Source organism: Branchiostoma belcheri, unplaced genomic scaffold (genome assembly GCF_001625305.1).
Source record: "Branchiostoma belcheri isolate BF01 breed outbred unplaced genomic scaffold, Haploidv18h27 scaffold773, whole genome shotgun sequence".
NCBI lineage: Eukaryota > Metazoa > Chordata > Leptocardii > Amphioxiformes > Branchiostomatidae > Branchiostoma > Branchiostoma belcheri.
In genome coordinates this window covers 1-13,021 of record NW_017804435.1, presented here as the reverse complement: position 1 = coordinate 13,021, position 13,021 = coordinate 1, and the positions used below count along the sequence as shown (strand labels likewise).

The 13,021-nt window shown below is 41.9% G+C and overlaps 1 protein-coding gene across 1 annotated transcript; it reads left to right on the top strand.

Annotated features, from left to right (window-relative positions):
* Positions 1–1,127: 1,127 nt before the first annotated feature.
* Positions 1,128–2,673, top strand: LOC109485673 (the record flags this gene model as incomplete). The annotated part of the gene is made up of 3 exons (XM_019789343.1): positions 1,128–1,248; positions 1,805–1,981; positions 2,488–2,673. Coding segments are annotated over exons 1-3 (381 nt in total), but the record flags the coding sequence as incomplete, so codon positions are not given.
* Positions 2,674–13,021: the final 10,348 nt, after the last annotated feature.

Sequence of the window (13,021 nt, the reverse complement as noted above, 5' to 3'; positions counted from 1 at the left end):
CCCGGGCTTCTTTACGCATACGGCCCGGGCTTCCAAATGTGTGCCACTTTTGAACATTCGAAAATACAAAATTCAGATGTTGGAATTGTTGCATTTTGGGGGTTTAGGGACACCAAATTTTTGCTCATTTCGCATGGAAAGGTGTGTTTTCTTGGGTGGGTATGACAGTCATATTAAATAAAATACAACCCGGGGTATTCCGCATCACCCTCGGTCCCAGCCCTCCCGCGAGTCGGATCTCCCTCCGGCCTTCGGCCATTGGGTGATCCGACCCGCGGTCGGGATGGTACCTCGAGCAATACGGATTACACCGTGTTGTATTCTATATGTACTCTGATTTGTGACTCAATAGATATTCTGAAGAAACAAAATGTTACTGTAGAATGGATTCTTGCTATGCAGCACTGGTACAGGTAACAGGGTGGGGTTGTGTGGTGTTAATGACAAGTTTTTTGCTCAGAACCCAGAAGTTGTTGGTTTGAATCCTGCCATGTCACTGATCTTGTGCCCTTGGAAAAGGCACTTTGCACGACTTTCCTCACATCACTTAGGTGTAAAATTGGTGCCTGACTTTGGTTGGGGAGGTAAAAGGCAGTGGAAGGAGAGGGATGGGCTCTGCCTTTCAATATCGTGCCCTAGACACAGTGGATAACAAACCACTGCCCCTACATACAGCCTATCTCTATAACATGAGTACATATAGAGAGTGAAGAGATTCTTTTTACACAACCAAGGCTTTTATTCAGCTGACATTTCGGTGACCGTCTGTCACCTTCCTCAGGGCAATTCTGACTGGAATAAATTTTAAAAGACATGGTTTTGTAAAAAGAGTTTCTTTACTCAGTGTCTTACCAACTTGTTGAAACTATTAACAGATGAGTACCTATTATTATATAATTATTGAGTTTCACTAATCTGAACAACAACAGTTGGGTTAGGCAAAAAATTTTATTCAATTATTATGGAAAGGCAAACATGGAAAGGTGATAAAAGTTCATTTCATCTAAGCTTTACTCCAGGACACGGTCAGCAACACAATCAACTGGGACAGAGGAAGAATTACTTAGCGTTGATGGAGATATTAAATTTGTGTTGCATGGTTTGGTTTTCTAAACTTGCGCCCTAAAAAATACATGCTGTTTTCCTTGCAGTGCTGCTGATGATGCAGAATTGAGTAAGATTAAAGAGATCCAACAAGCAGTTAAGAACCTGTCTACTGAGCTGCAACATATGAACGGTGCAAATTTGGTAAGTACAGTCAGGTGGAAGATGTTGTCTCCTTAGTCATACAGTTACTACAGTGTACTATGATGTTGTGTGTGCAAGTGGTACTCTCCAAGCAGAGGTTTGGGTGTTTTTAGACTTTTTTATCAGGGTTTCTTTTTTGCATTAGAATTTTCTTTCACCCAACCCAACCTCTGCTGGCACTCACCCCGGGGCGGGGCAAACCTATTCAAGAAACGTGACAGTGCTCCTCCCCGGGAACCATTAAATTATCATTAGGGATATCCATTTTATTATCACACATCCAGCCAGTCAGAAAGGCATTCATTCAGCCACACGCCTCCTGCTGACTGTGCCTATTCATGTGTCTGGTTCACACCTACTTGCAGAACGACTGTAATGTGTTGAAGTGATTACAGACACACAATTATAGGTTTATAGCACATTGAAGCTTCCAAATGCCGGCAAAGGTAATTTTCACTTATTATTGATATTCACTAACAAGGATTAACTTTCATGTGGAATTTAATGTAAACTTTATATTAAAAACTTACATCAACACATAATTTGCCTTCTGCAGTCTGCCTCAGAACCGACTACTGGACCATCTGTGAATGAGAAAATACTTCAGCAGAACACAGAGCTGACCAGTTTTGTCGCAAGACTCAGTCAGGAAAAAGCCGAGCTGAGAAATGCCCTGGCTGATCTGGAGGAGCAAGTCTGGATGTACAGACAGAAGGACATCACAGCTGAGCAGGTGAAAATTTATTAACAATTAATAACTTCTGAAAGGCAAAAGTGTCACTGCAACTGTACTGCCCATGCATGAGAGGAAATTCAAGCATTAGGCATTATGACATATTCTATCCTGATGTTGTTATTGTCATAGACAGCAGCTAAGTGTGAAAATAAGTAGAGACAGCTTACTATACATGTACATGTATGTTTAACACATTTTCATTTGGGGGAGGGGGATGGCCTACTTACTGGTTTGGGAACTTGTGTCTCTTGCGATTGGCACCAACAACTTGTATAAACAAGTGTATAAACAACCTCTGCCACCAACGCGCGGTGCCACGCGTCATTTTTCTGTCGCACATCCAGGAGGTGCCACAGGAAAAACGCTGTGCGGTGGTGGCAGAGGTTGTTTATACGCTAAAAAAATCTGTCGCACAAAACATGCAGTGTGGCGCGCATGCGTGTTATTCCACACCTGACACATATAAATAACACACATGTAAATTGGGCCTTATATTCCCCCAGACATCTGTACCACAGAAGGCCATGCCGGCTGCAGGCCCTGGCTGGCAGCAGGAGAAGGCAGAGTTACTGTTGTCCCTGCAGCAGGCTCAGCAGGAAGTGGCTCGCCTCAGGTCTGAAGGCAGACAGCTGGTACAGGACATACAGGCTGAACCTCAACAGGCAGACCCTGCAGCTGATCATGTCAAGGTGGGACTCAGCATACAATGTATTTAAGCATGAGAGTACATCATGGTGTCTGGTGGCATAGTGGTAGAGCATTCGACTATGAAGCGGGGAGACTCGGGTTCGATCCGAGTCGTACCCGGGACATGTCTGAACATGCGGCCCGACGTTGTGCCCTTGGGAAAGGCACTTAACATGACTTTCCACACTCCACCCAGGTGTGAATGGGTACCTAACTTCGGTTGGGGAAAGTCATATTGAGGTCACCTTGTGTCGCCGAATGACAGCCGCACAGACCCTTGTGACAGTTCCACAAAAAATTGTGGAGCAAGTATGCGTTATCTTGTGCATTATTTGATTGTTGTGGTTTGTATTGATTATTATGTGATACCCTGCATCAATTCAGCCGTATAAAGGCTACTACTGCATGGTTACTGTTTGGACGATAAAAAACATTTATTATTACATCTGAGTTAGATTACATGTATAATTAAAAATTATATTGAAAACTGTTCTCCAACTGAAAAGGACTTTGGCTCACCAGAATTGTAGTCTGAATCTTGCAGTCTTCATCAGCTATCTAGCTCAAGTGCTGTAGATACTTTTAACAAAGTGATGACAGCACTGGGTCAAAAATCATCAAGTAGTGCTGACCACACATAACGATTTCTAATCTAACCGGATTTTTATAACCTAACTTTTGTCAGAACCTGTTAGGCATGTTGTACTTATTACTAATAGTCAAGGTGCATTTGGGGATTGCATGTCTTTGAGAAGATACTTGTTTGCCAGAGTACTGGATGAAATGCTCTTTATTTGTGTGCTCCTAGACTGTAGAATCCTTTATGATATTGAATTATAATTGTGAAGTACTAAGAACAAGCCGCGATATAATTATGGAAAAACGTTTTAATTATGGACTCCCACCCATAAATCCCAAACGCTTAACCCAACTGTCTTAATACTTTTTATGGTAACATATTAGGTGGTAATGAATATGCGGAAAGCGTTGATGAGTCCCTTGGGAATAGTCAAATTATAGATAATTATAGTATAATTATGTATAATTATACATAATGATTTTGGTATTATACATAATTATACATAACCCTTTGGACCATTATACATAATTATAGATAACCCTTTGGACCATTATATATAATTATACATAACCCTTTGGACCATTATCTATAATTATATATAACACTTTGGACCATTATACATAACCCTTTGTACCATTATACATAATTATACATAACAATTTGAATCATTATACATAATTATACATATTTATACATAATCTAGTATGACCATTATATATAATTATACATAACCCCTGCACTTATATTATGCAGTTATCCATAACTTTGGGATCATACTTCTGAACAAATGCACAGGGAGTCTTAATTGCAATGATTTCCATCCATACATGTACCTGTTTACAACTCAACACAGTCAAACCTACTCAAGCCGGCCACCCAGGGGACCGGAGAAAAACGGTCCGGTTGGACAGGTGGTCTGCCTGAAGAGGGTTTATTCTCTCAACTCACAACATAACTGAGAGTTAATCGTCTCCGATTCGAGGTGTTTTGATGTCAAATACGGCAGGTATCAGGTCCTAAACTTCACAGTTCCTGGCAAATAAAGCAATACAGCTGTATTTGACTATTTGAGATTCATCAGATTCAATCACATAGGAATTTTCTGAGTACGCACAGCACTATCAACATTTTCAAGCGCTTTGAAAGACAACTGACCGGATGCCAGCTGTAAGCCCCAAGTGAATGTATTCACGGTTTAATGGATTTCTATCTATGGTGTACAGTGCAGTACATACAGCAACACCATGGATGATACAAACTGTACGGTAGTACAGAAACTTTAATCGTTAAAAAGCCCTCTGTAGTAATAACGCAAATCATTAATGAGTAATGACAAATGGGCGTAAACCCAAGAAATTCCCACCCATAGCCATTGACCCAAAATGAACCAGTGGCGGCCATCTTCGTCCTTAGTCGAAAACATCACGTGGCAGTCGAAACCCAAGACAAACTGGTTGGTTTGAGACTAGATGTTTCCACTGATTGAAGGCTTTACAGAATTATGACCCTGTTGTCCGGTCGCCATAGGAAGGGATCGGGCCAAGGGCAGACCCAACTCGTGGCAGTCGTGTTGGCCAGGTGGCCGCACTGGGAAGATCGCTTAATGCTTGCATCAATGGGGAAAATTTTTGGATCCGAGAAAAAGCGGTCGCGACGGCCAGGTGGTTTAGTTGTAGAGGTGGTTGGCTTGGCAGGTTTGACTGTACTCAGGTTTTATATGATGGATGACTCCAAACCTGAAAAATCCCCATTAGTTAAACAAGCTGATCACCTACGGTTCACTACATTATCCAGTAATAAATTGTATCATATGCCACTGCTTTCCTATTGACAAGTTGTTTATAAGCACTACTACAAATGTATTTTGAACAAATAAGATGCTTCCAAGGATTAGTAGTAATTGTTTTTTTGAGATGAAAGCAGGCTATAACATATCTTAATAAAGAAAACTCAATTCAAAGTTTTTCCAAATCTTCCTGCATGTTATTCCTGGTGCATATAGACATGTCCAGAGCAATTCAAGTACACCCTTGTCCTTAAGTTAAGAGCACAATTGACAGGTACAACTAACAGATTGGCCAAGACAGTTTGTAAATTTTGATTTATGATTTTTTACTTACACCTGTCTCATGTGCACTTGTGGGCTAAAGGTGTTATTTCGGGACATTAACTTAAATGTAATTTTGAGGGTTTTCAACATACATATAGTTATGCTGACGGCATTCATGTACCGGTATGTGTAGCAGCAAAATGGGAAGATGCCTTTTTGTTCCTACAGATTTTTGTCACAAATGGGAAAGTTTTGTCTCCTGGAATATGGTGAAATTTATCTCAAAAGTTTTATTTAAAAGTTTTGGGTGTGGAGACATTTGAGGGTGTGGGTACAAGCGGATTGATCTGTGTGGCCTTGGTGTCAACAGGTCATGTGGGTCAGTTTAATGTCATTATAGGGATCTCGACAATAAAATCATGCTATTGGCCAGGAATTGTAGAAAGGAGAGTCTACGGGAATTTATGACAGTCTACTATCATGAAAATGTATGTACAAATGGCACCCAGGCTACATCCTAGCTTGTGTTAAAAATTGTTTTGCCAGAAAATGTATGATGTGAATTTTGAGCTTTTTTGGGAATCATCATTTCAACTGAACAATGGTACTAAAAGTTTATTATGTCATGATCTATTCTTACAATGTTAGCAAACTTTAATTTTCTTTCTTAAAAGTTCTTTCTGTTTTGGTACAATAGGTTGCAATACATTCCATTCTATGATAGTTCTTGGGAAGTAACTGGATCTGAAAATGTTTGTTTTGCAACTGAGAGTTCTGTATCTGAGGGGGTGGCCCCTTGTAGTGTTAGTGTTCTTTGTGATGTAATGTTGTGTCGGTATGGAGACTAGACTGTGCTTTGAAAAATAGGACTAAACATGCTTGTTGTCTTCTTTGTTGGAGTGTAGGCCATCCGAGCATGTGTTGAAGGTGTGTAACACTGGTGGTGGTCCTATAGTCATTGAACACAAACCTGGCTGCCCGCTTCTGAATAGCCTCTAGCTTATCTTCTAACATGCTAGATTTGGCGTCTTGCCGTCTCTGGGGATTCCAGATTACAGAGGCATATTCTAACCTAGGTCTGACTTGATTTTAACTCCATGGTTGCTCTCATATTTTCAGTTTGAATTCAACAATAATCAGTGAAGTACAGATTACTTTTCCTGTTCAACCCCAAGCCAAGCATTTGATCCAAACTACTTCTGAATCAGCTCCCTAGCCTGGGTGCCATCCTCCAGTTTCCGTAGGCTCTCTACCAGAAGCCAGCATCACTAGAGAACTGCCTATGGAGGATGACACTACTACATGTACATGTACATATACATGTACAATGCAAATTTTGACAGTATAGCATGTTCCAGATGTCCCAAATTCTCAGAATGTTAATCAATCATTTTTACAGACATAAGTTTCAGAGACTGTAAAAAAGGAACCTTTGATTCCTTCACATTTTTTCATCCCTCCCTGTCTCCTGTGTAGACCTCTACCAGGCTTCGGGAGGTGGCTGAAAAAGAGAAGAAACTGGCCAAACAGAGTATCATGCAGGGGAACTTAATGGTCTGCTAGAGAGTGCAGACTTTGCTGCACCAGCAGCTACAGAGTCCAGCAAAAGTTGATAGAGATAATTGACAGTAGCCTGCTAATCTAGTGGGAGGGGAACCAATTTGTCACACCCTCCCTATGCTTACAGGATGGCTTCCCTCATTGTCCCAAGGCAAGGGCCATAGGTTAGTCTGGCAAAACAAACACAGCTCTGGAGGCCAACCATCCCCAGGTTTTGGGGCCAGAAATTAGGCCAGACCCATAACATACTTATCCATTATGCACACTGGATGTTACCAGCCTGAGGGTGCCACTGGGTGCCATTTGGGTGCCATTGTGCTATGGGTCTGGCATCCAGGCTAGCCTTAGAGTCTAGACCTTAGACCTTAGATCCTCCTGTGCCTGATGGCACATCAGGCAGCAAGCTTCAACTTCTTTTTGTCAGCAGCTACAGTCTCTGCCTCCCAGGCTAGGGGCATAAATTTCCAACAAGCACCATAATTATGAAGTTTGAACTGTAAGTTCCAACATTAGAAATTGGACCAAATTTTGTCAAGGAATGACTTCTAAAGTGAACCAAGAACACAGATGAAATTTCAAGATAACTGTGCTGTGTTATCCCATGGAGGTAGAAATTCTACCTCCATGGTTATCCCATGCTTGAAGTTGAAACTAGCATGATAACCAGGTTAGCTTGAAACTAGGCTACCGGGTACTAGCAGGTTTCAAGACAACTATTAATGTCATTGTCTTAAAAGATACTGTCATAAGAAGAAGTAGAGTACTACTGTAGTACTGAGTACTACAGAGTCTCGAGGCTACCCTCAGGTAGGACATTATGTATGTGATCCTTTTCATAGTGGGACTGGTCCATTGTACATATGACCATGTTGTTATGGCAAGTGTCAGAAATTATCTACACATTTGTGTCCTGTACACGAGTACTACTACAACTATTTCTTGAAGCAATACGTTCTTATGGCCAAGTTTTCTTTAGATCTATGCAAAATTGTCTAGCCTCCACCAAGCCTTTCTGTGGGAATATGGATTGTAGAATTCGGCAAAAGTAGGGTAAAATTGGCTAGTGGAGTCCGGCCGCGGAAGATTGTTTCTTTCCGTCCGAACTGATGTGAGTTCAAACCCCGGCCTGGGACCAGAAGGGTTTTTACTGGCTTCTCCTGTTTCTTACAACTGCACTACATGGCCTGAGTCAAACCCCAAGTGCAAGGCGGCCAAACTTCCCTGGCAAATTATTAAGCCATTCAAGGATTGAGACCAGCTGTGTTCCCTGCTGAGATTCCCTGCTGCATACACCACAGAGGCAGTAGTACCCAGGCTATAAATGGAGCACAAGAACATTTGCTATTACAGCAATATTAAATACCATTTTACCAATCTCGGTATCCCCTTTTTGGCTTTTTGAAGACAAGGTAGCCTTCACACTTTCAGATTCAAACAAAAAAATTGTGCAGCTTTCTGTTTAATAGCACTACTTGTGGTAACAGTGCCATTGGACTTTCTATGATTTCTTGGTTGATAATCCTTTAAAAGCCACAGTGATGACAGTGATTGTTTAAACAGTCCACTGTCCTCTTTACAGACACAGACACAGGTTAGGCCTTAGGGGACAAGCTGATTGAGTTGAGCCAGATCTGAGGACAATACCAACTTCATGGAGGGGGTAAGCTAGGAATAGTATATTGAGGTCACTTCAAATACACATTCAAAATTCTACCAGATTTTCTATAATGACTTTCCTGGTGACTAAAAGGTATAAAGAGTCCATTGGCAAATGTGAAAAGATTTAGTTTTAACTTTTTGTATGGGTAGTTTACAGCAAAGATGCCCCAGCTCACTTCTGCTGTTCCATGCACAGATGGTACGGGATGGGTACTGGTGGCTTCCCTGGGTGGCTTGGCTGATTCCTTTGGTGGCTCAGGCCTGTGGTGGCTGAAGTGGCTGGCTCTAGACCACATGTTGTGCAAATGAATGCGGTGTTGTCTACAAACACACAGCTTGATTGGAGCAAGGAGTTCTAAATTCAACTCCAAGCAGATGTAGGGTTTGCCTCAGTGTTATTATGCAGCATTTGTACATCTAAAAATTGCAACATTACATGTACATCAATAAATACACTAAAGGTCAAGGACATATACACGTATAATGTCCTTGATTTTTAGGCCTACTCATGGCTTTAAAATTTTTTGTTTTGGTCAGGTTGCTACATGTCAACACTGTCAGTTGTTTTATACTGTAGAGTTGAAATGTGATGGAAACATGTATTTCCAATTTGGTGCCAAAATCCTACTATATGAGCCTAATAATAGTAAGCAAGGAGCGCACAAGCACAATTCTGTAGGAAATTCCAATGTAAATATTCTGCAGTGGGAACAGTTATGCGGGTTCAAACAAAGGTCAGTCAGGTCGGTTATTGTTCTTAGACATTGCAAATTGTCACTGCCCAATTATCAAGTTGACACGAGTTATCCTTGGGGACTACTGTCAGAGGCAACACCAATTTATTTGGGCAGCTTGTTAGAGCCTGAAAACCATGGGTAAATCCATGTGAAAACATATCCCAACTGGATTCAGGACTGGAGATTCAGCTCATGAAGATGAACAAGAAAGTATTAGAATGACTATAAGAAGGATTTAGGAAGGTACATAATTGCAAATGGACCGTTTTCTATTATAAAAACTGTGGAGGGGGTGGTGGATTTGAGACATCAAAAATCAAGTTTGGACCCTATCCTAATTCTATTAGGTTAAACAGCCTGGATGCCAGACTCAAAGCACACTGGGCCCAAAGTGCTATATAGACATTACACAAGTACTTTGGGCTGGGTGTGCTATGATTCTGGCATACAGGCTAATCCTAGTTCCAAATCCAATCCAGATGTTGCTGACCCTCCCTATGTGTCCCTGTCCCAGACCCCCCTTCCACTGGGTACCATTTGGATTTTCGGCGCAACGCTTGAAAAAAATCACATTTTTGAGCGTTGCGGAGCGAAAATCCGGATGGTACCCAGGCTAGAATTAACAAGGACCTCTTTGGCATCATAAAGTTTTCTTTTTGTCAGTCTTCTTCTGAAAGTTCTTGGCAGTTCAGTCTCAGCAGACTATCTGTGTGTCTCTTTATATATATTTTGTAAGTAAATGTTGAAATTAGCAGGGTCTGAGTCATTTGGGGAGTCAAGGTTCTGTCCTCTCCCCTATAACCTACTAGTATTTGATCCTCTGAACTCCTTGATTGTGTCATGCAGTGGACCCTAATTGACGTCATGGTGTGAATTGCCTTGATTTGCATGAAGCCAGCAAAAAAAGATACAGCCAGGGTGCCTGGGAGGATAAAATATTCTTGGCTCAATCAGTGGGCTGGGTCAGAATTGGCTTGTGCGGTTGTTTGAAAGGAGCTGATCTATAATTGGCTAGTCTGTATCAGACTCCAATGCTGGAAAGTCATCATCATCACATTTCACTTGCCTACTTTATTCCAATACTAGGATTCACAAGGATCAAATTTTCAACGACAACTGTCACCGTCATTTATGATTCCTCCTGTTTCTGTTTCTTACAATCACTTCCAAACACAAACCTGAGTGAGTTTATACAGATACAGTACCTTATTCTCATGTCAGACTATATGAATTAGTTCAGCATTGTACTATCATGACTACCAACACAGTAGCCTGGGTGCCAGATCCATAGCACACTGGACACAAAGTATCTCAGTCAGCATGGTAAGTTGCACACTGAGATATTTTGTGTCCAGTGTGCTTTGGGTCTGGCATCCAGGCTACTAGTATCAGCATGGAAGACTTCAAGGGAAAGGCTCTCAGCCATGGGGAGGAGAAGCTGACAGTGATTGATGGCCCCTCATCACACCACAGATAGCCTGTTTAGTGTTACATGGTACCACCACTGGTCAGCAGGAGTCTACCTTGTGCTAAATACAGCTCATCAGTTAATCATTAACCAGTAAATTTTCAAGATGTATTTGGTGTTCATTTTTCAAAATAACAGCAGAACTCTTTTCAACAGTACTGGTGGGCAAATATACAAGTGACTAGCTAAAACTTTTTTTTTACACTTTATGATCTTGGCAAGGAGGTTATAGAAAGGTAATCTCCAAGCAGATCTTTCAGTGGGGGGAAGCCAGTCTGTAACCATTATAATTCCCCACCCAAAATCTACCTGCAGTCGCACAGGTGTTGCTGCCCCTCCTCGTGCCCAATAACAGCTATCAAAAATTTGCTAAGACTTTTACAAGCAGTTTATAGCTAGCCTGGATTCCAGACCCATAGCACACAGGAGACAAATATCTCAGTGAGCCTGGCTCACTGAGATATTTTGTGTCCAGTGTGCTATGAGTCTGGAACCCAGGCTATTTATAGCTTGAATCTGGGACAAATGCACTCACCGGCGCACATCTCAGTGGGAGTTCTCACCTAACCCTGTCTAGATACTGTAGGCTAGCCTCTACCAGGCTTGGGGAGGCGGCTGGAAAGAGTAGAAATCGGCCAAATAGAGAGATAAGCATGCCAAGGGAGTTTGTCCATTGAGAACATTTCGCCGCACTGGGAACTGTATGCACACGTACCACGATATGCTGACTAAAACATAGAAATGTCAGTAACTGGTGTCCTTGTGGTTGAAAACCACAGATATCACAAAGGATATGTTGAACCTTCCTTTCCTTTAGTTAACTTTCCAAAATACAGTTGTAGGAACCAGTATAATGGTGACCGCGTCGTGTGAACATCACCCTCAATAACCCCTTCTTCGACCACATTACACAGTACCAGTTGGTGAGGGGACCCAATGAGAGACTTCCTGTAATGCTCAACCAGCTGGCCTAATATGAGGCCAAGAGCCTTGCCTGGTGTTCAAGGCAATAAACTCAAGAATATTTTGATCAGGCAACAACTAGGTGTTAATAGCCTTTGACATTTCGATTGCAGGTGGATCTTGGGTGGGGAAATGGTTACAGACTAGCCAATTTGAGAGGGTCTGCATGCCCTTTTTCGTTAACCGTTATGGGCTATTTTAATTTACCGTTAATCGTTGCCGGCCCGCTCTAATTCAACGTTAAGCGTTATCAGTATATTCCTCGTGAAGCGTTATTGGTCGTTTTAATTCAACGTAAAACGTTATTTGTCATCCTAAATTCAGCGTTAAGCGTTAATGAATAATTCTTCGTTACGCCTAATTTTGCCTTTCAAAGTGCAGGAAAATGCGTCATTGAAGGTTCAAAAATACAAAATTTCCCGGGGGAGAATGCCCCCGGACCCCCTACATTGCTCGCGCCTTTGGCGCTCGACTCGCGCTTCTGCGCTCGGTCCCTTTAGCTCTAGCCAGAACCAGTTTTCCCTTCAATTTCCGGAAGTTTGCGGAGAGTTACAGAATTTTTTTAACGAATCCGTCAACCTTGACGGGCAAATTGAAAATCTTGAGTAAAATATGAAAACATCAGAAGGACCGACAAACACTCTCAACACCATGATTTGCCTCTCAAAATGCGGGAAATTGCGTTTTTGAAGGTTTAAAAATCCTAAATTTCCATTGGTAAACTGGGCAGACTGAAAAATGCAAGCTGGCCGACGTCGACTCGGACACCGGGTATTTGTGAACGCACTCGGGGACCAGGGCAGGTGGGAAACACAGGGAACACATATCTTTAATGCATGCTTCATAACATGTAAGGTATACGTAGTTTTGTCAGTGATCACCTTTTCTCACAAAGCGAGATACCAAATCCAGTGCAGCTCGAAAAAAAGCCTGTCAATTTACCGTTAAGCGTTGCCGACCGTCCTGAATTTACCGTTAAGCGTTATCGGCCCTGCTGAATTTACCGTTAACCGTTGCCAGGACCCCCCCCATGCAGACCCTCATTTGATACTGTCTTCCCCCCACCGAAAGATCTTCTTGGAAATTATCTGAAAGTGGCAAACTGTACTCTTGAGCAGACCAACTCCCCTGAGATGTTATCTGTTTATTTGGCCAATTTTTACTCTTTCCAGCCACTTCCTGAAGCCTGGTAGAGCCTGATGGATTACTAAGTAGTATTATTCTGTTGGTGTTTAGTCTAATTTTCAGCATTTGTACATCTCACCAAGGAGATTTAAGTTAAGCCTGCTCACTCTTAACCCTCCCACTAGTGAGAGGTGTAGCCTGTAGGAAT